At 32.8% G+C, this 25,314-nt stretch overlaps 1 protein-coding gene across 1 annotated transcript in view; it reads right to left on the reverse strand.

Annotated features, from left to right (window-relative positions):
• Positions 1-25,314, reverse strand: part of Aldh (Aldehyde dehydrogenase) — a 121,483-nt gene that overhangs the window by 20,250 nt on the left and 75,919 nt on the right. The window contains exons 2-5 of the mRNA XM_089596266.1: positions 16,364-16,609; positions 16,053-16,299; positions 15,556-15,890; positions 15,299-15,436 (exon numbers count right to left, since the gene is read on the reverse strand). Coding sequence (XP_089452392.1) covers positions 15,299-15,436; positions 15,556-15,890; positions 16,053-16,299; positions 16,364-16,609 — 966 coding nt within the window. The remainder of the gene's footprint in view (positions 1-15,298; positions 15,437-15,555; positions 15,891-16,052; positions 16,300-16,363; positions 16,610-25,314) is intronic.

The raw sequence follows: 25,314 nt of genomic DNA on the forward strand, positions 1-25,314 counted from the left end.
GACACTTAGAAAAGAAATAAGGAAAGGAAAAGAAGGCCTCATACAGAGGGGGGTGGAGGAAAAATAGGCAATTTTGCTGCGAGAAGGTCATCCATTCCATCCACGAGAAGTATTGCGTGGTGAAAAAGCACATGTCAGAATTTAGAGGCACTTGCCAAAAAAAATCGCACTGGCCGGGAATGAAACTGTGGTCTTTTACATGCCAACCCACAATAGGTGGTAAATGACTATTAGTGCAGTAAATAAGCCGAAAAATGTGCAAAAGTTGCAAACAAGCACAGATTTTCAAAATTCTTATTGGTATGTATTCCTTAGACCCCCTGGAACATTCATCCCCACTAACCTTCGCCTTAGAAGAAAGAGTGAACTGACGGGGGTGATTTTAAACACCCCTAAGCATCCCCAAAAGTAGCTCTTGTGTTAAAATTGAATAAACAGTTATTTTGCCACAAAAATCTGCTCCAATAGATTTTTTGGGTCGCTGATCATGAATCCAACGTCCAAATGAAGAAAAAACTGATAATTTAACCCCCCCCCACCCCCAAAGCACCCCAAAATGTTGCTGTTGTAAGATTTAATAAATTGATGTTTAACATTGTCAATTGTAGAAATTGCGCTTTTGTGTGGAAAAAAAACCACTTGTTATTGAACCACTTGGTAAAATTATCGGTTTTTTCTTCATTTGAAAGTCGGATCCATGATCAGCGACCCAAAAAACCTACTACAGCATATTTTCGTGGCAAGATATCTATTTGTTAAATTTTAATACAAGAGCCACTTGTGGGGTTGCTTGGGGGTGTTTAAAATATTACCCCCATTAATTTACTTTTTCTCCTAAGACGGAGGTTAGTGGGGAGGAATGTTTCAGGGGGTCTAAGGAATACGTACCAACAAGAATTCTTAAAATCGGTGCTTGTCTGAAACTTTTCCACATTTTACAGTATTTTCCGGCTTATTTACTGCACTATATTACTATCATTTGATCTTACCGTCAATTAGGAAGTAATAGTTGTGGAGTGTAGTAGGCTCCAGCACCAGCAGTCCAACTATTTGTTTATTTCTAATGTTTGATTATTAAGTGCTGATGTTAGCGCACTTCTGAGGTGCCAGATCAGATGGGTATGTGCATGCAACACAAATGAATAAAAAAATGAATATAATAATTATAAACTTTAATTACAACTGGTATATTAACAATACCAAAAAAGTCTTAATTTTTTAAACAATATTAACACTGAGCTTCTTAACAAAATAATAAAAATTATGAATAGTCTTTCAACTTGTGTAAAACAATAATATTTAATGAAGTCAATTGTCACCGAGTATCCCTATTAAGTTTATAAGCACTGAGTTTAAATTCTTCCAAGACACTACGTTGTAAAGTTTTGTTGAAACAACTTTGCTTATAACTATTGGTATTATAATTGTATTATTAATTGCTTTATTGACATTACGTATTAAAAAAAAAAGTTTGTTTCTCCTCCAACTTTCCAATTCATATTTCCTCCATCATGAAAGGCAGTATTGCCCATTAAGGGTTCATATGATATAGTTAAGTTCAAGTTCACTGTGACTTGATAGGTATACTGTATCCAAGTAATGATCTTACGTTCACTAGTTAAGGTTACTTTGTGTGTTTTTTCCGTACACCCATTATTTATTAATAAAAGACCTATACCTTTCACTCTTTCTTATCGATCCATTTTATTAGGACAGACAATGCTTAATTGTTCTTTATTAGGTATCAAGAATAACCATGAATTATCAGCTGGTGAGTAAATCCATTGACTTTTCGTTTTTGTAGCTGAGCATATGTAACTATATAATGTTTTATCACATTGGTTGAATGTAACTTCGTTTAAGCGTAAATACAAATTATGATCTGCTGCAACTGCAAAGTACGGGTACGATGGTTTTTTGTAGGCAGATCTATTTTTTCCAGATTGAGGTATCATGACTGGATGTAATCTATAAAGATTACAAGGGGTTCAGTCTATCAGCGGCAAATGTAATATTACCATGGTTTTATTTTCTTGATACAAAGCATCTAATTTGCTTAGAGTGCTTATTTCTCCAGCAGAAATGTTCTCTATTGGTGCAACAAATTCTAGGTCTCCTGCTAGGTTCGTCACACCCTGGGCTACGATTCTGAATATACTTGGAGAAAATAACTGTAGATGTGCTTGACCTCTTTGTAAATTATGCAAGATGTCAATCAGATCTTCATGGGAACGAATAATATGATCTAAGGTAGCCTCAGTTCCTCTAAGGTAAGTAAATAAATGTATTACATGTCTGTCGAGAGTAAAATCTTGGCCTAAGCTTAATATATCAGGAATTTGTTTTAAAATATACTCATGGCGTTTAGTTGTGTTATATAGTTCTTTGAATATAGCTGAAAAAATATGACAATTTTGTTCATACAGTATAATATATTCCTATTTATCAGCATGCAAATTATTGATGTTAGTGTTCATAACATTAATATAGTCTTCTTTGACTTAGCCGAAAAGTCCTTCAGCAATAATTCCAATCATTCTAAAAGTTGTCAGTCTTTTTGTTCGTGTACTGGGAAGTGGAAGAATGTTATCTCCCGCATGGGTTTTCACGGTATTTGTTATGTGCAATAGTGTTGCTTTAAGATTTTTTAATCGGATTATCTTTCAATTCAAGAGGTCCATTTCTATGTAGGTAGTGCAATGAGGATAAGAAAACTGCACAATACAATATCGAAAGGTTTCACTTGATCCTTGAGTAGGTGTGTGCCCCAATATGAATTTGTAAATATCAAGCCATATCACTACCTTTCAATCAGTTCTTTTAATTTTTGTAATAACAGTTTATTCAGGATATCCAGAGTACGTTTTTAGTGGTTCCATAATATAGTTGTCATTATCAACATAGTTTAAATCTGCGCAACCTTCAAGCACTAATGTCATTAAGACATGGTCAATATAATCCACATCATTATTTTTTTTCTGGAAGACATGTAGAATGTAACTCTTACAAGGATATTATTTTTGGGGAACTAGTTTTGATTTATCTATGTTTTAATATGATTTCATTGCGTTTACGCACCGTAAACTAATATTAGATTTTTTACGAGTGCATTGCTAAGCTTGTTTGATCTTCGATCTGGTACAGGGACTGATGTGATGTACTCAGTCAAATTACACTGTATGGTTAACAAATGGCAGTTACCATTTGGTGTCATTCTTAATTTACCAATGGTATCAATAGAAACTTTATCAAAAGCTTCAATTAGTGTACCTATAAGTACTAGGGGTTCTCTCGTTTTTATTCGCTCAATCTTTGTTTTTTAAGATCTACTGCAATGTCAGAGATGATTAAGAATATGATTTCTCATGCCTGGACAACAAAATCATTCTCTTATTTTCCGATAAGTTCGATTTATTTCCTTATGTCCTTTATCAGGACCATTATGTAGAGTTTGTATTATTTTATTACGTTCTTAAATCCAGGTTCTAATTTGTCTGTAAGATCATCCGTTTTTGGAATTTTTAAGATTTCGTCTTAATAATATTTTTCTGAGTGATTTTAAAGCTTTTGTAAGACTTTCTTAAATTATTAAATTAGTAGGTGATTCATTAATAACGATTGACAGTATATTATGTCCTCCATAATGTATTATTATTATTTGGCCAACGTTTAGTTTCTTTGATTTTGAATAATTAAAGTTCAGCGCACCTATCGATCTGAACAGTCTTGAAACAGATGTGACTGGTTGATAATCTTTGCTAGTAAAGTGAACTCTATTGTCTTTTTTGTAAGTCAAAGGCAAAATCTAGTGGTCATTACATTCTTTTCTCCCATTTTAATCTTAATTTTATATCGTTTAGCTCTTACAGATGTATGAATCACATTCAGTTCAGTTGTTTTAAACGAAATTAATTTTTCTGTGATCTCTTTCGGTTCTTAAACGTCCAGGATCCTTATATGAATATATTCATTAATGTGATTCATGATTATGTCTCTCACTAAATTTTTTCTTTTATTTATGGCCTCCTCAGTTAAATTTTTCGGACCATTGTGATTCAAATTGATAACATCGATCAAATCATTACTTATCAGCTCAGATTTTAAATAATCAATCTAAATATTCAAAATTTTGTTTCTGTGTAAGCTTGTAATCTCTTTTGATTGATATTTTTTGGGTAGTTGGATAATCGACTAAAACTCTCTGTTAGTGCTCGACTTATACTTTTGTCAGCTTCTAAGTCAACAATTTTATTAGGATTATCTCTGGAATTTTTATTTACCTCTAAATATCTCATGCACAGCCACTCAGCCTCTAGATTGTCCTTTAATGCCTCCAGCATCTTGTCGACCACCTCTTTCATGGTCTGAGCCGTGATCGCTTGACTCTTGCTCAGTTCTTTGACTCCCTCGAAATGATTAGCCAAGGCAGACTCTAAGCTTTTCATTGAGTCTACAAGTTTATTTATGACCGAGAGGTGCACGATGTTCGTCACCCTCAGAGTGTTCTCACTAATCAGGGATGACGGGGTAGACAGACGGTGGGGAACCAGGACTCTTGGAATGAAGGAGCTAGCTGCGCCGATGTTCCATTGGGCCTCGGCAGACGAGCTGATCTGCTGTCACCTTTTCCAAAGTTGAGCCAAGGAGTAAACCAGGCCCTAAATTTTTAGCCTGATGATTTGACCGGCTGTTAAGCCTTCTTGATGATGAACTTGTTCTCTACCCAGAATTAGTCATTATCGCTGTCCTGTTCGACGATGCGCAACAGCTTCTCCATTTGTTACGGAATTGCGCAATTGACTCAAACTTATGTTGGTTAAATGCTCTAATCACAGTTTTAAATAATAACTCTCTGATTATCTTAACAACTCTGATTATCAATTAACAATTGAATTTTGCAATACTCTTAAATATTCTAAGCTTGTATTCTAAAAGTTATCGTGAAATAAAAATACTCTGAAATTTCACAATAGCTCTAAATTTTCCGGGCTCTAATAGACTAAAAAAACTCAAAAATATTAAAATATTTTGTAGTATTTTAACAGGTAACCTCTAGTAATTTTAAAGAGTCATTTGAGTGCTCCTGAACCAAGAAAAACGAATGTCAATTTCTCTTGGATCGAAACAAAAAACGGGCTCTCCCGGCCGCGCCAAACGCGTGTTTGCAATCAGTTACCGAGTCATAATTTCACGCACGCATCAGATTCCAGTCGCACAGCACACTTTCCACTGATCAAGATCCCGAGACACACCACTGAATATAGATAACATAGATTTTGGATGTGTGCATGCAACTAAAATTTTGCTCAGGGTTTGCAGCATAGTAGAGACAAACTTACAGCAAAGTAGTGCCACCACGTGTGCGTGTGCAATTACACAGAAGTACTAAAACGAGAACATGCATAGATATGCTTCACGTATACTGTTAGTCTATCTCTAAGCAAAGAAAAACGCAACACACACAACCATCCAAGGCAAAGGTGCTCGAGAGTAATAATAAACAACACATCTGCCCACACTGCAGTCTCTAATACACCACAGCACACAAATTTACGCTAAGAGATTTTACTCTCAGGCTGCGCGCGTGTACAGGTGCGCACTCGAACATCTCTACTCTCCTTTCTTCATGGACGAGAATTTACTAAAAGTTGGGTATCTATATTCTCTATCTCTCTCACTCCATCAACTTAAAACATAAGACAAAAATGCACCCACCGCCGCGGCGCACCGCCAACGAAAATGGCTGTTGCAAACCATGTATCAACAGAGGAGGAAGGGAGGACGGGGAAACACACGTGCGGAAACAAAAACTCTTTCTCAGAAAAATAAAAATGAGCGCAGGGTGCTCTCGCTTGCCTCAACACCTCCGACAATAGCACCAGTTTCGATAGCAGAGAGAAAAGAACAAAGCCACACACGCACTCACACGAATATCCCACTGGGCCCGTTTCCGGGCAAACTCTCCTTGGAGATGGCATCACTTACCCTGGTGCTGCTCACTCCCCTCTAAAATAACTGGTGATAACATGCAGGTAGTGCACCCTTTTTGAGGGTGATCTGGTTGCCACTCGCTCTCTCTGTGCTGGCCTTTCTTTATCTGTTACTCTACTTCTAGGCTCTATAAAGCACAATACACTCTCAACACTTTGATTTTCTGAGGACGACAGAAAACCACTCCCGCGTAGTGGCCCGCGTGCCCTGGGCCCATAACCTAACGGAGGTATGGGATGAGTGACCAGGGCACAAGGTTAAATAAATACTTACAGAAGAGAGTATTAACTCTTAAACTCTATTTATTAATACAAGGTAGCACGGCCATTCTACAGTCTCACTCTGTAATCTTAGTATGTAGATATTTATAACGACGTAACGATGTTAGCTGTAGCACGGGTGTTATGGAACTGGCTCAGCTGAACTGCGCATCTTGCCACAAGCCCGCATGACCGCCGCACGCAACAGCTGAGTGAGAAGGGAGGGGGGAATTATCTAAGTCTTGGTACCGTTGATGGCAAAGCTATTCAGCTCAACAATCAGCTACAAGAACAAATTTATTTCCTAATAAATACGAGCGAAAATAATGCATTGCGTATAGTGCAGCTAAGCATTCCTTTTGGATTTGTGAAATAATTTATTTCGGCTTTATTTAGAGTTCTTGTAAGGTAAGCAACAGGATGGTCAAACCCATCCTTTTCTTGACTCAATACCGCTTTAATAGCGTAGTCAGATACATATGTTGTTCACTTTAATGATTCACTAAAGTCAGGAAATTGTAAAATAGGCTCTTGACAAACATGGTCTTTTAGTATGTGAAAACCATTTTTTTGCACTCTGGTCCATTCAAATTTTTTTCTCTTTTTTAATAAATCTGATAATGGCTTAGCTAACTTCAAAAAATCTTAAACAAAACGTCTATAGTATCCTGCTAGTCCTAAGAATTGTCTAATATTTTTCAGTTTTTGGTTGAGGAAATTCTCTAACGGCTTGTATCTTTTCAGGGTCTGGTTCAATTCCTCGTTGACTAACTATATGCTCAAGTAATGTTACTGGTTTCACAAAAATTAAACTTTATCTGGCTGGAGCACCATATTCGCTGATCTTAACCAGTCGAAAAGTAAACTAACTTTACGGTCGTGATCTACTAGACCTTTAGCGTAAATAATAACATTATCTAAATATACTAACGTTTCAACATTTAATAAGCCTCTTAACATGAGATCTAATAGTCATTGAAAAATGGCAGGTGCGTTTTTCAAGCCTTTGGGCATTCGTCTGTATTGGTAATGTCCATGACGTGTCGTAAATGCTGTTCTATACTTTATGTTCAGCCATAGGAATTTGTTGAAATCCACTTACCAAATCAAAAACTGAATAATATATGGATCCTCTCAACTGGTCCATAATTTCTACGAAGTTAAGTAGTGGATATGCATCACCAATAATTTTATTATTAAGTTTTCCGAAATCAATTACTATTCTCCATCTTGGATTTCCATGGCTATTAGTTATTTTAGGAACAATCCAGGGAAATGAACTATATGGCGATGACGAAGGTTCAATTGTTCCATCGTTAAGTTTTTTCGCTACATGTTCTTCTTGAACTTTTCTATGTACCAGTGGGTGACGATATTGTTGAGTATTAATAAAGATGTTATTTTTTGTCAGGATTTTATATGCAACGAGATAAGAACAAGGTAGAAGGTCTTCTGGTAACAAAAAAATTTCTGAGGATTTGGAAATCAGTCGATAAATACTGTCTTATTCTTTTAGATTTAAGCGACTGGTACGTACAAATTCTTTAAGGCCTTATATTCTATCTTGTTTGTTTATGATCATTGGTCTCTCATATTCGCTACTTGTATCGAGGTCCAATTTAGGTGTAATGTATTTGAAGGATAGAATTTTTCTTGGATCTATTTCAATTGTAACATCATCCTCATTAGTGTTTATTGCCATAATAGTACATTGGCCGTTCTTATTTTTTACTATTCATTTCCCTAGATACACATTACATGTCCTACGTCAACTCATGACGAGTATCCTTCAGTTATATTGGTTTTAATTAAATTAATCCTTAGTATTTGACGTGTTCAAGCCTTAATTGTGTATTCAGTTAGTTTATTAGTGTCTTTTTGTTCTTCATAAGGGCAATGTTGTTACACACTAGGAGCATTTTTACTCTGTTCAATGCTATGGGGTTGAATATATCTTGGTCGTCTAATTAATTATTTTTCCTGAGTATGCCACTTTCATTAGTTTTATTATCAGTGGGTTTTATAAAACCATCACCTCTCTCTGATAAAATCAATTTGTTATATTCATTTAAAAAATGCATATTAGCTTTTATGTCGGTAAATTTTTTGTAACTAGGTATATTTGACTTCTTGGATTGGCGTACGATGTATTCGTCATATAATTTTTGTTGGTCAATTTTATCCTTAAGACACTCTGTTCCCTTGTTCGTATTAGGAATAGTAGCTAGAATTTGATTTTCCTGCCTTTGTTGCTTAAGTTTGATTGCCTTTTGTTTTCTTATTTTTTTCCAATAGCTTTATTTCTTTAAGAGTTTAAAAAAAAAAAAAAAAAGAATGTGGTTCATTACATTATCATCTAATACTGTAGCATCATGATAATACGATAATGTAGCTTGTCGTTCTTTAAAAAAGTTTTGACTTAATAGACCACCATTTTTGATAGGAAAATCGTTAGGAATCACATGAAAAATTGTAAGTTTTTTTTTGTATAGTTGCATACGTTGTTTTTTAGTTAAAATTAGGTGGGGTGTAATTCAGGTAAGATTAATAATTTTACTAGTCTCTACACGTGAATATGGGTGCAACCGGTCTAATTTAATCAGGTTTGTAGCAGCACTATTATCGAGTATAAGTGTGATGAAGCGATTTTTTCCTTCTAGCACAGACAGCCTTATGCTTGTAGACTCGTCGTATACGCCAAGTCCCTGGCACGTATCGATGTGGACGACTTTGATTCCATTGCTATGTTCATTACTTGCGCTAAAAAATTCATTGTAGGAGTTGAATTTTGTCTTTGGGAGCTCACCTCCAAACGATGATTGGGATGAGCCGCCTGAGAGATTAAATGATGTAGCCAACAGTCATCTCCTAGTAGGTACGGATTTTGATAAATCTGACGTTGATAATTAGGTCACAAACTTTTTTGGTTTTAATTATTATTTTGGGGGTATCTATTATAACTCTGACCTCTGAGGATTACAATTAGCATTTTTTTTTAGTATAATAACCGTTAAGATTCTCGTTATGGTATCAACTGATTATAAAAACTCCCTTCCCTGATTCTGATAATTTCGAAAGTAATTATGTCTATTACTATATTGTTGATATTGTCTATTATTATTCTGATAATTATTATACTGCCTATTAGCATTGTGATTCTAATCGTTGATTTTTTGTTGATTAAGTTGTCCTATTTAATCCAGCGAGAATGGTCAGGATACCATACCTATTCTACTGTTGATATGACTTATTTAAAGTATTTCTCAAATCATTGCGAGGTAGTCCTTGGTATCGTGTGTCTAGGATTATACCTCACTCTCATTCGGCTTTATAATCTTAACGCATAATCGAAGGCATCGGCTAGGGAAGCAGGTTCTTTCGCATCTACCTGCTGACTTATCATAGGTGCTAGTCCTTTTATGAACATGTCTAACGCCATGTCTATTATTAGTATTCTCCAGCTGATTGGCATTATCGTTGATGCACTTTCTGCAAACTATTTTTTTCCAGGGGGCTCTCTTTTTTTTCTTGTGCTATTGGACAAAAGTCTATGTGTTATATGTACATGTGTGTGTGTATTTATATAAAGTGACTGATGTGGACTCCACGTGCTTTAAGAATGTTTATCAATAACATTAAAAAGTTATGCGAACGGTTCTTGTTGACTTCATGTATTGAGGCTTAGCGGCTTGCTTCGGTTGTCACTTAAAACTTCTGAGAGCCACGAAGTACACAAACTGCTTTGTTGGGTGACAACTTTCATTAAGGATGACTCTTTTAAGAGTCTTAAAATGTTATTATTAAGAAAGGGAAAAATTAGATAAAATGAAATAATAAATTTATTTATTTATGCAAGACATCACTCAACAACAAGCAGTAAATAAATTTTTAATTAAAAATAAGTTACGAACAACACTATAATAATGAGTAAGGGGTTTCTCTACATATCAAGACAGTTAGCTCCTGGCAGAGTAAATACAGTACTTGACTAGCATACAGGAGGTTACTGGTTTCAATTTTGGGAAAACTGTTTTTTTTTTTTTTAGAAGAATTAGAGTATAAGAATCAAAATTCCAAAAGTTCTTTCTTCACGTATGTGCTTTAGTAAAGTGGGGTGATAAGTGGTGGGGTGGCATGAAGGGGGAAATTAAATGTTCAATTTACTTTCGTCACATATTTTCTCAAAGTCATGATTCTGATATCGGTTTATTAACTCTAACGCAGAATGCAACCATAGAAGATAATTTATTTAGTATAATAATGTATATCAATACAAACGTATTCAGTATAATCATCATGTTATTAATTATATGTTTTCAGCATTGGTAGAAGAAACCATTAACGTTATTTGTCTTTTAGTTTAATAACTCTTAGTAAATGCAGACAATATGCAAAATTTGATCCATTAATATAACATTTGTAATAAAATGTTTTTTTTGTGTTTTTTTCAGAGTTTCAACCTCTTATATATAAAACCGTATGAAAAATTCTTTCAACTAAAAGATAGCACTGTCGTAATAAGTTCTATAAAAATATAATCAATTTTAAAGCCACAAATCATATGTAACTCATTGAAAACCCATGGAAACATTAAATTTTTTATCATTTTGTACGCAGAATTATCATACAGTTTCAAATCATCCTTTGATATTTTAATTTTAACTTTGTTCAATAACCGTAATATTAAATTGAAACAAAAAAAAATTGTATCTAATAACTTAAAAATTGAGTACTCAAACAGAATTTGTGTACGTTTTGTATTAACATATCGTTAAACAATAGATCTAATATCAAAAATGGGGATCGGCACTTAGTGCGCGCAAGAAGGCAAATTCCTACGTGCATACGCGAGTTTATGCGCCCATGTGTGCATATATAAGAACATACAAACACATACATAAAATCACAAGAAAAAGAAGCCACAGACCCACAAAAACAGAATAAATGATTATTACGACAGCTGAGATAAAAAATACAAAAACAGAGAGAGTACAAGGTTAAAGACAGGTAAAAAGCTAAGCATATATGAAGAAACAAATCATGAGTTTATCAAACATTATGTGATCAAATTAGAAAAACAGACATACCAAGTCATACATAGGAAAATAAAGAGGATAATACAGAGACTAAAGTAACAGAGAATAAAACATACGAATGTTGAAAGAACAATATAGATATAAAAATGAGATAGTACTCACCAAACAAAAAAAATTTTAATTTTTAGAAACTAATTTAATACTTGAAGCTAAGTAGTAGTTACAAATGTTAATATAACAAACAATATTGAGATAGCTGTCTGCATTACCGACAGGACTCACAATGAAACTCAAATATGCGTAATATACTTAATTAGAAAATTGAATATACTCAAATGAAAAATTGAACTAATTTTAATAAAAAATTAAATACACCCAACTGAAAAATTGTATTGTAACTTTTTTATGATCACCAAAATTAGTCATAATATGCTAATTTAAATATCAGTGCATTCCATGCTTAGAGTTTTAATGATAACTATCTGTTTTATCTGATTATTTCTCTTGGGATATGTACAGTAACTACATTACATTTAACTGCAAAAGATACTTTGTATTTGCGTTATTTTGATGTGAATGATAACCAGTTGTTTTGATGTCATTTGTGTAACTTTACTGTATCATGAATACCAAAAACTTGACGTCAGAGCTTTACGATAACCGTGGATATAACTGTAAATATAACAAGAATTATTTGAATTCACGAGTTTGTAATATTTTCTCTGTGGATTCGGGATCACCTTTAAGGGTACCAGTAAGCACATTATACATGTTAATATTATGAATCAACTTCGCAATTAAAAGTTGCATCGAAATACATGTATAATGTAACAATTATAAATTTCTAGAGTTAAAATAAATTTTTTTCTTTTTCTACTAGTAAAAGATAAAAAGGAAATCCTCGAATAAATAATCTAGGCTTCTTCTCATGTACCCACAATCAACGGAGGTACTTAAATCGACCTTTTTTCATTAATAATATTTTGATTCTATGAGCACGGGGACCTTAAACAAAGATTTATTACGTATATTGTTAATGATTAATTTTTACCAAAAATAGGTAACAAATGGCAAAATTTATTGTTTTCCTTCAAGATTTTTCTTATAATATATAAAGCAAAAGCGCTAAAACCGTTGTAATCGCTAACCACGAAAACTACTGAACCGATTTTGTTGAAATTTTGCACACTGATTCATGATACTTGCTAGGTGGTTTTAGTATAGTTTTTATCTTAAAAAATTTAACAACAATAGCAATAAATGAGCTCAAAGTTTTGCAAAAATACGCCAGCTTTTTACTTTAGTTCAGTGAAATCCGCTAGGTGGCGTCGACATAAAATCGAAGCTACCTGTAACATAATTAAAAAAGTGTGGTTATAATAGGCTGGAGCGTCTCCATAGTGTTTTAGTCGAGCTTCGGCAATTCAACGAGCTATATAGAGAATGCTGATGATAGTCTTGCAGCTGGGTATCCCGGTTACGGACGACACTCTTCTCTAAGGGGGAAGAGACCTAGGTGTCCATTCACCCTGAATCTCGACGAGTGCAATCAATTAAAAAAAAATTAATTCCAACCGATGCCGTCTCTGCCACAATACCAGGAGACATATCTAGCCAGAGCACAATCTGCTCCAACTCATCAGAGTTGTGTGGTAGTTCCACCATCTCACCTAGTGCAGTTAGAGAATTTGTGGCTACAAATGTAAGCAAGGGAAAACAGCTCTGAGGGGCATGGGCAGCCACAACGGCTACCGTCTTGGTCGTCGCGTCCCCAACGCGCTGACCCACATGTTCCCGTCTAACGATAAGCGGTTGGTTATCCGGGGAACGACCCAAGACAAGATATTCTTTGGTCAGCGGCATACCTCCTTCCATCACAGTCTCCGTACATCGAGACTCCCAGGGTAAGAATTAAGCAACCGTAGCCACCTCTTCATCATCAGGAATAAGAATAGCCTGGCAGTTTTACCACTGGCGCTTTTTAGGGCCATTATAAGTATATACGTTCCCTACTTAACCATCAATTTCATCGGTTCTTTTTAGGATCCACCTAAGTGTAAACTACGTTGCCAACAACTCCATTTTTATTACCATTTCCGGAAGCGATTCGTCGACTAAAAGAGTATATTAACTAAAGACGGGCACTATTAAACCAAGTCAGCCATTCACTAGCAGACGTCACCTGCGGAGTTTTTCTTCGCAAGGCTGGAAAACCCTGTGACCGACGACCCTATACTACCCTCTCGACTCTAAGCATTCAACCAGGAATCACTAATCCTCTCCAAGGTCTGCGTTGGGCAAACCTATAACAGCTATGAAGGAAAAAAAACTTGAGCCAACGGGACAGCCTCCACTGGACAAGTATCACTAACCAATCTTCCCATCTAAGATCATCAAAACAACTGAATCTGCAAATAAAAAAGGTGCTTTAGACACCAACATCTTCAACGTTATACCAGGAGACGTTGGGAAAGAGCACTACAACTAGCCCCAAATCTTCGAACTTTGTAATTTTCCTCCCAATCAGTCTGGGTCTTCAACAGCAAGCCAGAGAAGATTACCCTGAGGTATCCAGGCAGTCACAATTGCTGTTAACTGCAGTCAAGAAAGAGTTAACTTAAGAAGCTCTCCAGTCTTTTTTAGGACCCTCGGACGTCGAACTACCTTGCCAACAAATATATTAGAAGTTAACAAAGTTGACAGAAAACAGCTTTTAGGGGTCACACTAATTTTAAGCATGCCAAAAGTCGCAAGAGGGTGAATTGGAAGAAGAACTTCAAGTGTATCTAATAAATACAATTTTACTTAGGCGTCAAGAAACTGACGCAGAAAATTTATCGAGATTGAAACAGCAGCGTCAAAATCGACAACTAAAGAGTCCATTACGTGAGAGATCAGCTTTTCATTGTACCCTCACAGCAATCTCTGAAATCTTTAAAGATCCTACTTCAGATTTTTTAATGAGTAGAAAATGTATTTGTGTTTTTGTGGCAATAAAAATGTAGGGTTTAAGGTTCAGGACTTTGTTGCTCTGGAGCTGTACCATATAATTTTTTTTAGCTTCGCGGGCCTATGTTATAACATAGGCCGATGTACAGAAAAATAGTTATATGGTACGGACCCAGGTAATAAAGTTGTGAGATATGAGAAAAAAATTTTTTTTTTAATGTAAATTTTTTGGTGGTTTAAAATTTCAACAGCTTTAAAAAATAGCCGTTTTCGTGAATTATACGGGAGAAACTGTAAATCAACGGCTTCTTATGGCCACCGATCATTTTATGGCATAAAGAACGCACGGTACTTTTTAGCATAATTATTTTTTTGAATTTTTACACATTATTTGACCAAATAAACTATATGGATTCCGAAAAAATATTTTTTCAATAAGAAGATTTTTATTCTGAGATGTATCAGGAATATGTGTAAAATTTCTAAATTGAAATGTTTCACGTTACATGTCAACACACTACGGTATTTTATTTAGTAAGTCTCGGGCGAAGCCGAGACGGGGAGCTGCTAGTATTTTATATTCTGTATGGTTTTTCAAAGACAGAGTTTTTTTGTCAAATATATGCGTGAATAGCTTTTGTCTGAAGATAAGAATAAAATTAGTTAGAGAAATCATGACTTTTACAGTTTTTATCTCAACATATTAGCAATTGTGACGTTATATGTTTCATTAAATACATAGATACACACATACATGCCTACGGATAAACACCTTAGTGAAAATAATTATTTTTAGACACTTACCCTGAATGAAAGCATTGCAGAAATAGCGTTAGTTATGATATAACGTAAACCCTGCTGAGTTATCTATAGCCAACTAAGAAGAAACAACACGCAACGTTGCCATTCATACAGATTACCACTAATACCCATGGACGTAGAGAGTGTCAAATAACGCACATAAATTAGTCCCTTAACGAAAATAACTATACAGGCAATTAATACAAACTTAATTTATATCTTACTCTGCTCATGTTGTAAGTATAAGAAGACATAACTTACTTGAGGGCCGTGTTCTACATTCAAATCAAAAGGATTTCCAACTATCCTGGCTTTAGCTCTAGCAGCACTTTTTTCAACGAACTCATCGTAAATTGAGCTTTCAACGTATGTTCGAGAACCAGCACAACAGCATTGTCCCTTAAAAGTTAAAACTTTTTTCTTGCATACTGAATAATATAATTTATTTATCTGCTTAGAGCAAAGTTATTTTTAATAAATTCATTGTATTGAAAAATTATTAGGAACTAAAATATTACCATGTTAAAAAATAAACCAAAATGGGCAGTTTCAACAGCATGATCCAAATCAGCGTCTTTAAAGATAATGTTTGGAGATTTTCCTCCTAATTCTAACGTTGTTCTTTTTAAGTTAGTCTTAGCAGCTCCTTCTTGCACCAATTGTCCAATTTCTGTAGAGCCAGTGAAAGCAATTTTATCAACGTTACGGTGATACACTAGAGAAGCACCTGCATCACCATAACCTGGGACAACATTGACTACGCCAGAGGGAAATCCTGCCTCTTTTGTTAGTTGTGCTAAGTATAAGGCAGAAAGTGGTGTTTGTTCTGCTGGTTTGAGCACAATACAGTTGCCTTTGAAAATTATAGAATGTTTTATAAAAAAGACCAAATGTTTTTTAAAAAATTTGAATTTATTAAAAAAGAGTACTCAATATATAAATAACTTAGTTATTAAACAATTCATATATTTCACCCTTTTAAATGTTATTTGAATGACAAACTTATTCTTATCACCTGTAGCAAGAGCAGGGGCCAGTTTCCATGCTGCCATTAGAAATGGAAAATTCCATGGTATGATTTGTCCACAGACACCAACTGGTTCATGCCTGGTGTAAGCAAAAAATTGACCATCCATGGGAATAACTTTTCCATGATTTTTGTCAGCCAGGCCTGCGAAGTACCTCATTGTTGATATGCTTGACGATATATCAAAATTATAAGATGCTGAATATGGTTTACCATTATCCAAAGTTTCAAGGGACTAAACAATAAAAAAATAAAGATTAAAAAATACTCGAGAACTTTAAATACATCGATAAGCTTACAGCAATGTATTGACGATCACGTTCCATTAGATCGGCTAGTCTGTTTAAGAGAAATCCTCTTTTAGATGCATCCATAGTTCTCCAGGATGAACCAAACTTAAAAGCCTTTCTTGCAGATTCTACAGCGATATTTATGTCTGCAGCCGCACCATGCTGAACACAAGCAATAACTTCTTCGGTCGCTGGATTTATAGTTTCAAATTTTTTGCCAGACTTTGATGTATGCCACTCATTGTCGATAAAAATCTAGTACGACATTTTGAAATTTCGGTTTTAAATCAGAAAATACTCTCATTTCAGTAATATGTATTTTTTTTATTTAATTACAGGGTCAAAACTTTATTTTTATACACAATATATGTTAAGATGTTGAAAAATCAACGATTGTAATTGTCTTCTTCGCTGTTATCATGTAAGACATGTAGATGGTCTGTTAAATTAAAGAAATATGCCTTTGTTTGGTGCTTAGTTCAACTCTTTCACTAATAAAACAAAAAAAATCAAATATTAATAAAAGACAAAACAACGAAGCAGTAAATATCTCACTATTGAAAGTAAGACCCTAATGTTAGCGTTATAAGCAAGAATCTGATCCATTAAAATTACAGAAAAGAATTTACTGTGTCAGAGTAAACACCTAGATAGGTCCCAATCGAAGGCTAACAATAGTTATCTCATTTTTAAAATAATATTCAAAATCTCAGTTGTGCTAGTCTTTATTGGAGTCATCTGTGTTCCCTTGTTTTCAAAATTACATTTTTTCACTTATCAAACACTTTTGTGCATCAAAAACCTGAAATTATTTCCCCCACAATCTTTCACTTTCAAAATATAACTATACGTCTCAATTTCCGTAATTCCGAAAAAAAAAAAATTATATCACATAACTTTTTTTTTTTATAAAAATAATGTTTAAAACAAGAAAGTATGCAATTTGATATACTTGTATAGTAGACTTAACATTTTTAAAGTAGCACTAACAAATAATTATTAGTATAAATTCGTAGAGCTCGGACATCAAATATTTCCTTCAAATCTAAAATATTACAATTTTTTGTTTATATAGGTAAATATAGGTAAATAATCTATACTAATTAATCATCCAGGCTTTGCAAGTCTTACACAGATTATAGTTTCAAATCTAACTGTTATGTGAAGACACAGAGTTTGTTTACATGGTTGCAAAAATCTTAAAAACTACTCAGCCAATCGTTTCCAAATTTTGGTAAAAGTTTAATAGCAAATTTTGATGTGCCATAGCTAATAATTAGTCATGACTATAATAGAAACAAGTCAGATAAAATGGCCTATTTGAAGTATTGCTAATCTATGTTCAGTACATTCACGCAAACTTTTTTTCTCGATAGCAATAGAGAGTTCTATGTTAGAACTACTACTTGCAGAATACTCATATCTTCCTACATCATATGATTGTAAGAATTTTAAGCAAGTTTCTTCTTCTTCTGCTCCTCTTTGTTCTCCCTAGCTCCCTCGTAACAAAGTAGTTTTTCTTTCGTTTTATTTTGACGAGCTGTAAATTTTTACTGGCTCACCCTACTTTCCCTCACCCAACCAAGTCCCCATCAGACTCCTCTTCTTTCATGAATCGCCCTAAATAAATACATTTGTGTCCCTGCAGCAATAAAAATGTTACTTTAACCTCTTTTTTATCTTTGGAGACAATAAACGTAAAATTAAAAGAATTATCGTCTTTTACTCCCTAGGTAAGAAATATAATACTTTTTTACAATTTTTTCTGATATTTAAATAGACAATATAGCAAAAAAGCCATTTTCTGACATAGATGCCTCACTGTGTATACTATTTGTTTTCGGAATTGCTGATCTCAACTCAGAAACTTTGGCGTATACTTACGTGTAAATGAAATCAGTTGCATTCAAGGTAATTTGTTCATAATTTTAGGAATAAAATGACCTATTAGATAATGATTGAATATATTAAATAACACTGTATTAAAATTACAATATCTCGATTAAATCGTACAATTTTGAAATTTTTATAAAAAATGACAAAAAAAATTTGACTTTGTCATTTACAATTGACAAATAAAGGAAAATTTTTGTTGTACGTCACCTTTTTTTCAATTTCTATAAAATTAAGTAGGAAGAGCAACATTATGTTAAAGTTAGAGAGCGCATAAAAATATGACTTATAAAACCTTTAGAAAAATGCTATCGCTGTGGGTTTCAAAAAAAGTATTTCTTGGATTAATATTTTCAAAGACACTAATGCTATACTGCTTTTTTTTTAGTTAAAATAATTTTTTGTCCGTTTTTAGATGATAAAAATATAAAAACGGTTTTACAAAAGATTTTGATGTAAATGACGAAAGTCGTAAACTTTTTTTAAAAATAAGATTCTTAAATTAAAAGATGACCTTTGTCACTCATTAAACGTATTAATACCAAATATACATGCTTTATAACGACGTAGAAACACTCTTAAAATGACTGTCTTTAGATAAACTTTTTGTGTATTGTTTATCTAATGAAACAGTAATAAAAAAATGTTTTTTGAAATTTTATGAGAACAGAATGACAAAACTTTAATTAAACTTGGTCCTGGATTATGAGACAAAAATTTTTTATAAGAACTTGAAACTAATATTTTAATTTTGCAAGGATAAAAATGTATCAATGGCTTGCACTAGCACTGTATACCTTTCAACTTCCAAAAAGTATGACCACAATAGAACTTTTTATTTAACTTCAGATGTAACGAATAGTACAACTGGTTTAAAAGGCCCAGAATAAAAAAAAAGTAAAATGAAGTGGATTTAATTACACGGATGAGACTTGTATGATGTTACAAAAAAATTTGAAAATATAAGACAAGACTGAACGTGATCAATGAATATGGAAATTTTCTAAAGAAACAACTTTATAGTTTAAGGGGAAAATTTTGGTTGATTACTTCTCGTTAGAGAAGAAGATATCGAAGCATAATCGTGGAAGAAACTACTTATTTAATAACGATTTCGTTGGTTTTATTTCTATATTTTAAGATTAAATTTTTGTATTTGTTTTGAAAACAAGCTAATTTAAATAATTATTATTCTAAACAAGAAATAATAAATAAATTATAATCTTTGAGAAAAGCTATAACTATAAAGGTAAGTATTAAATTAGTAAAATAAACGAACCTCTACTAAAGAAAAAGAATAAATTATATCATTACGGATGTTTTATATACGGAAGATTTTTATTTACTTACAACAATTTTTTTAATATTTAAGTAATTTTTTAATGTTTGATACGATTTTTTTTTTTTTAATTTATCAAAAATTAGAAACAGAGAAAAAATTAGAATAGAAGTTCTTAAACCACAAATAACTATTAATATAAAAAATGCATCTTCATTACTAATTATTTTGAGAAGAAAACAGTTTTCTTTAGTCTTAGCATTTTCTATGACAACTAACAAATTTAAAATTGATGACAAAGAGTTGAACTTAATTAATATTAACTTCATATTTCAATGAAAAAAGAGAGAGGATTTTTGTTTTTGCGTGGCAAATAGAGATACTGGCGAGGTGTACTGTACAAACATTCCGTAAGCTTATTTATTGTTTTTTGACTGAGTTCAATTTTACCATGTAATATTCGTATTTATCTTCAAAAACACAATTAATAATAATGAGGACTAAAAAAGGAATCAGCATTCTATAGTGATAAATCAATGTTAGTTTAAAAATTTTCTAAGAAATTATACACAAAATAAGATTGTAATAAATTTATAGAAAACATGAAATAAAGATAAAAAAATATAGTTTTTCAAGTATTGCAAACAAGAATTAATTTTTTTTTAATATTTCAAAAAGATAAAAAGGTACTGAACCTGTTGCACAAAATAAAAGAGTTGTAGGACTAAGCTGTTTTGCGAGAAAGTCAAATTACGTTACAATATATTAACGTTAATGCTGCCAAATCGTATGTAAAACATGGAAATAAAATTAAGAAAAGTGTATTTATTAATGTATCATTACTTAATTTTACATTGCACTATACATCTTTCACTTTTAAATTAAGAATGTATTTATAATATTTGGTAGTTTTAATTTTTAAAAACAGTTTATTAGGTGAAAGACTTTTACGAATGTTAATTAGAATCGTAAGACTGAATTTTATTTCAATGTTTTCATTAGGCCTATTAACACCTATATGTATTGCATGATGTATGTTGTAACAAGCTTTTACATCTCCTTTTAGAAAATTCCAAATTTCATTATTCATAAAGTAAGTGTTTTTGCTGTGAGAAGTAAATTTTAAGCTTATTACTAAATGATTAATATTTTTAATAAAAATTTGCGATGAAATATTACTTTTAAAGCTTTTGTCGAATTTATTTATCTTAATTTTTTTACTGATACCAATTAAAAACAACGTATTCAATATTGTTTAAATTTATCAGTAAACAGAAGAGCTTATAACTAGTCACTTTTTGGAAAGTTATTCAGATGCATAAACAGTCCGAGCTAATAACATTATTTTTTTACCTTTAGAAATGAGATAATAATTTAATGTTTTATATAAGTAGGTTACTCCTAAAGCTTCAAGACAATCAATAAGAAAATTCCATTAGTTCGTCCATACATCATTTTAAAAATAAATCAATTAAAAATAATTTTTTTTATAATCATTTAACTTAAGATACATGAAACTAAATATATATTCACAGAGTGCTACTTTCTAAGTGTTACGGTTTTAGTTTACAGTAATTTTTTTTTTTTCGAAACAAAAAATTAAACGATAAGCATAATTGACCATATGTTCAAAATTTAATTTATGTGTAGAAGAGCATGATTTTTTTTACTGTAACTGAAATACTATGTAAAATAACTTTTGTGTTTTTTCCATGTATTATCACTTCAAATGTCTGAAATTAAAAACTACGCCAATAATTGTTATAAATTTAATGGAAGCTGAATGGTGCTAGACTCCTTAGAAACTTCATCCATTTAATCATCATGATGAATTAAAACTATAGCGATTGCAGTATCTTTTAACATTCTACATTTAATACTGAGATGTGTTTTTTAAATTTTTTAATAATGTTGCTTTATGCCTTTTATTTAACAACTATTCAGAAAATTATATCGCTACTAATATTTAGAAAGTGCTTTATTTAGTCTACTTATGTATCGCTGTATTTTCTTTCACGTTTTTTTCTTTTTTCTAAAATCTTTAGATTATTTTTAAAAATATGATTTTCTCGAAAAGTGACGTTTTTTAACGATTTAAAAAAATTTTTTTTATTAAATTAAAAGAGAAATGCTTAGAGTGCCTGACAATAGTAATTAGCAAGATAGTCAGAAACCAGAAAGAAAATCCATTCAAAAAATTGAAAAAAAAACAACAAAAAAACGAAGTCATAATCTATATTTAAAGCGGGAGGGAGGTTAGCCTGTGGAACAAAAATACATATTTTTTTATATCATACAGTTGTATGATTTTTGGGCTGAATTAGCTCTCTCTCTTAGTAGAGTAACTCTCTTTTATCCATGGAATTAGATCCACGAAAATTGGATTGATTAACATTCGCATAAGTAAGTAACAATACTAGGATCTGTAACTAAGCAACCCAGACGACAAAAACTATTCAAAATAAATTCATTTAGTAATCAAGTAAATTTAATGAATTCATCTAAATTCCGTAATATGGACGTAAAATGAATTCATTGAGAATTTATAAACTCAACAAGTTATGTCCTAATAATAGAGTTCTTAAAGAATTTATAAAGTATTCTCTGAATAAAGGAAAATAATTAAATATTTGAAAAAAAATGCAGAAACTGAGTCTCGAACTCGGGCCTTTAAGGTGCCAGCTTATAGCTCTACCGTTGAACTAGAGAGTACTTCGACTATAGAATCAACCCTGTTCTGCTTAAGATGGAGTTAAATTTATTTTATTTTATTTCGCATAATACTTACTAACAAACCATATTTTCTTCATCATAATATAGTTTTTATTAAAGTAAAATTTAAATGTGATCCACCAATATCTCGTATATTACATTCGTTATCTGTTGTTATAAATAAAGGTTATGATACAACACGTACACTAAACGTGTTCTCCAAGAGTTCATTGGGTATTCATTTTATACTACAGTGTTGTCAGATTGCAAAAATTATCACTTTAGTAAATAAGTATTTTACATGTAAGCGATGTTGTATATATAAAGAAAAATAATATTGTCAAAATAAATAATCAATTTTAGCTTTTAAACAAGACGTTATCATAAGCACAGGGGTAGGCCAACGAACGTATGTTATCTTATTGCAGAGACATATCAGTAGTAAGGGTACTATTTTTCCAGATACTCTCATAGATATATGTCATACGGCTAGCGGCGAGAGCGGGGGCGTGGCCGGGGTCCTATTTTGGCAGGCCACGTGATCCTGCGTGGGTAGCCAGTATGCGCGGAAGAGGGCGCGCGGTGGCCCCACGTAATTTGAATATTATTACCGACGCTGCCTGGTCGGTAACTTTTTTTTTTATTTTTTTATTTTTTTATTTTTTTTTTTTTATTTATTTATTTTTTTTTTGGAGAGGAAAAATTAAGGCGTCCAAGTTCCAACTGTGCCGATTGGTAAGCGTGACAGAATTTGAAAATTGCAAAATTCAAAAATTTGTTCTAATTCTTGACCGCTCTTCGTAAGGGTTAGTATAAGGAGCGGGTGGTGGGTGGGGTTTTTTAAATAAATTAAAAAATGTATTTCATACATATATTATATTACAATGATACAACATTATTAATCCTATTTAATTTAATATTTATGTCATTTAAAAAAATCTCTAGACAATACGTTGTTAACTCTAAAAATACCATGTCGAAATTATTTTCTAAAAAGAAATTATCGATCGTAGAATAAAGATTTTCTTTGACATTTTTTCGTAAATATGAAAAGTGTTCCTTTATCAGCTTTTCCAAATTTGATACAGTGGTTTTATTCGTTTCAGTCATACTTTCTAATAAAACAATTAACTCGTTCACTATAAATTCCTTACACTTAGTAACTAACGTTGCTACACTTTCGATTTGGCGAAGTCTTTAATCCACACATATGACAGATTGAGCGAGTCCTAAAAATGTATAGTGCTGCATAACAATAGTTGAATCGCACGTTTTTTTTTTTTCCCATCAGCATCTTCTCCGTCACTGAATTCATTTTTATCAAAAATAACTGATTTCTTTCCGTAAGATGATGTGAATACCAACTCGATATTCCCTATTTGTATGCGATCCATCTGACGGGTGTTTTTATCAGTAAAGTAATCATTTATAAAAGAAAAATGATCTTTAAGTTCGCTCCATACATATGCATTTATAATTACACCTCCTGTGAACTGACATTTTGAAAACTGCAACAAAGGCTCGAAACACTGACGATGTGTATTATAATGAAGCCCAACGACGATTTTTTTCGTAGCCGTCTTGTTGAGTGGATACGAATGCAGTAATACCTTTGCAGTTGATATGATAGCGCTTTTACTGTCTCTTGTATTTTCATCAAAATTTATGAAATCGGATCCTGGCTTGTCACTATCACGCGTTAAAAAATATTTTTGTTTCTGTTTGAATAGATCCATTTTACAGATCGATGTAACGCAGTAAAATTTGAATCACTCGTGTTGTTTTACTTCACTTAAAAATTTTAAGAAATACACGTTTGCGAACAGGGTGAGCGTTACCTATGCAACCGTCGTTATCGATACCGTGAAGATGACTGACAGTCTAATAGAAAAGTGATACTTTAATGCTAAAAATTTTTATTTCTGCTGCACTCTCCCTCTCAAATTTTTTGTCGATACATGATTCATAAGGATGTCCTATAGATAGTACACCATTTATGTTCATCACGTACACTGCTACGGAAAAATCTGCTAAAACATGCTTGAACGCGAGCTCAAACCTATATTTTGTCTTTCTTTTAGTCACTTGAGAAGTATTCGCGAACAAATGTAGGGTTTTTCCTCACTCTTTTTTAAAATATAAAAGAGAGGAAGTGACGACGGTGGAAAATATGCAATTGTCCCTCAGTTGCAACGTATTTATTGTCCCTCAGCTGCAATAATTTTAATCTTTTTCAAAACATGAAGAACCATAAGAAACAGCGGTGAAAGTGCGCGATTGTCCCCCCGGTAGTAATATTTGACGTCATACCTGTAGAGTTTCCCAGGCTATGACTTGAGTGATGGACCTATCTGACTGTGTATACCTTTTACTTTTATCATAATCTCGCCAAAATTTCCACCAAAGGGGGGAAAGTATAGAAGAAGCTAAGGAAGAGAAGAAAACGTAAAAGAAAATCAGTCCTTATCCGACACTCTTAGCCGAATCACATCTTGCTGATACGTTACAATAACTTTCCGAGTTACAATTCGTTCGAGGTCTTCCTCAATTTACTTGAAAGTTAAATACAGTGTATTTCTTGCATTTATTTAAACTTGTTTAAATTTTTGTAACAGTGTGTTTTTACTGTGGCGTTGCTTTAGTTTTTTTGGTTAGCTACAGAAATTTTTCTTAGTTTTTTTGCGTTGATAAAAAAGTAAAAAAAAAAAAAAAAAAAAAAAAATGGAAGCATCTATGGTCAGTGCTTTATTCGAGGTTGTCCGTTCGTATGTGCGATACGCGACCATCGTGTCGGAAGATGCGCGTAAGGTGTACACCGACAAGTGGTTTAGTAACGTGCTACCTACATACTCCGTTAACGAATTAATAGGAGTATTACAGGAGCTTTTTACCATTTACCTGGCGGGGGTGCACGCGGTTGCGTTGTACCCTCTGTATCTAATTCGTAGTCCCATAGCCATCCAAGCGGTGGTAGAGTGTCTACCGTCTAACGCTAGGAACATCGGGATGTTGAAGGAAATGTATAAGGCATACGATAAACTTGGTAAGTAGTGTATTGTATTGTATTTTTTCAAAG

This window comes from Copidosoma floridanum, unplaced genomic scaffold (genome assembly GCF_036245765.1).
Source record: "Copidosoma floridanum isolate Cflo_tuat_1 unplaced genomic scaffold, Cflo_Japanese_pri ptg000030l, whole genome shotgun sequence".
NCBI classification, from domain to species: Eukaryota; Metazoa; Arthropoda; class Insecta; order Hymenoptera; family Encyrtidae; genus Copidosoma; species Copidosoma floridanum.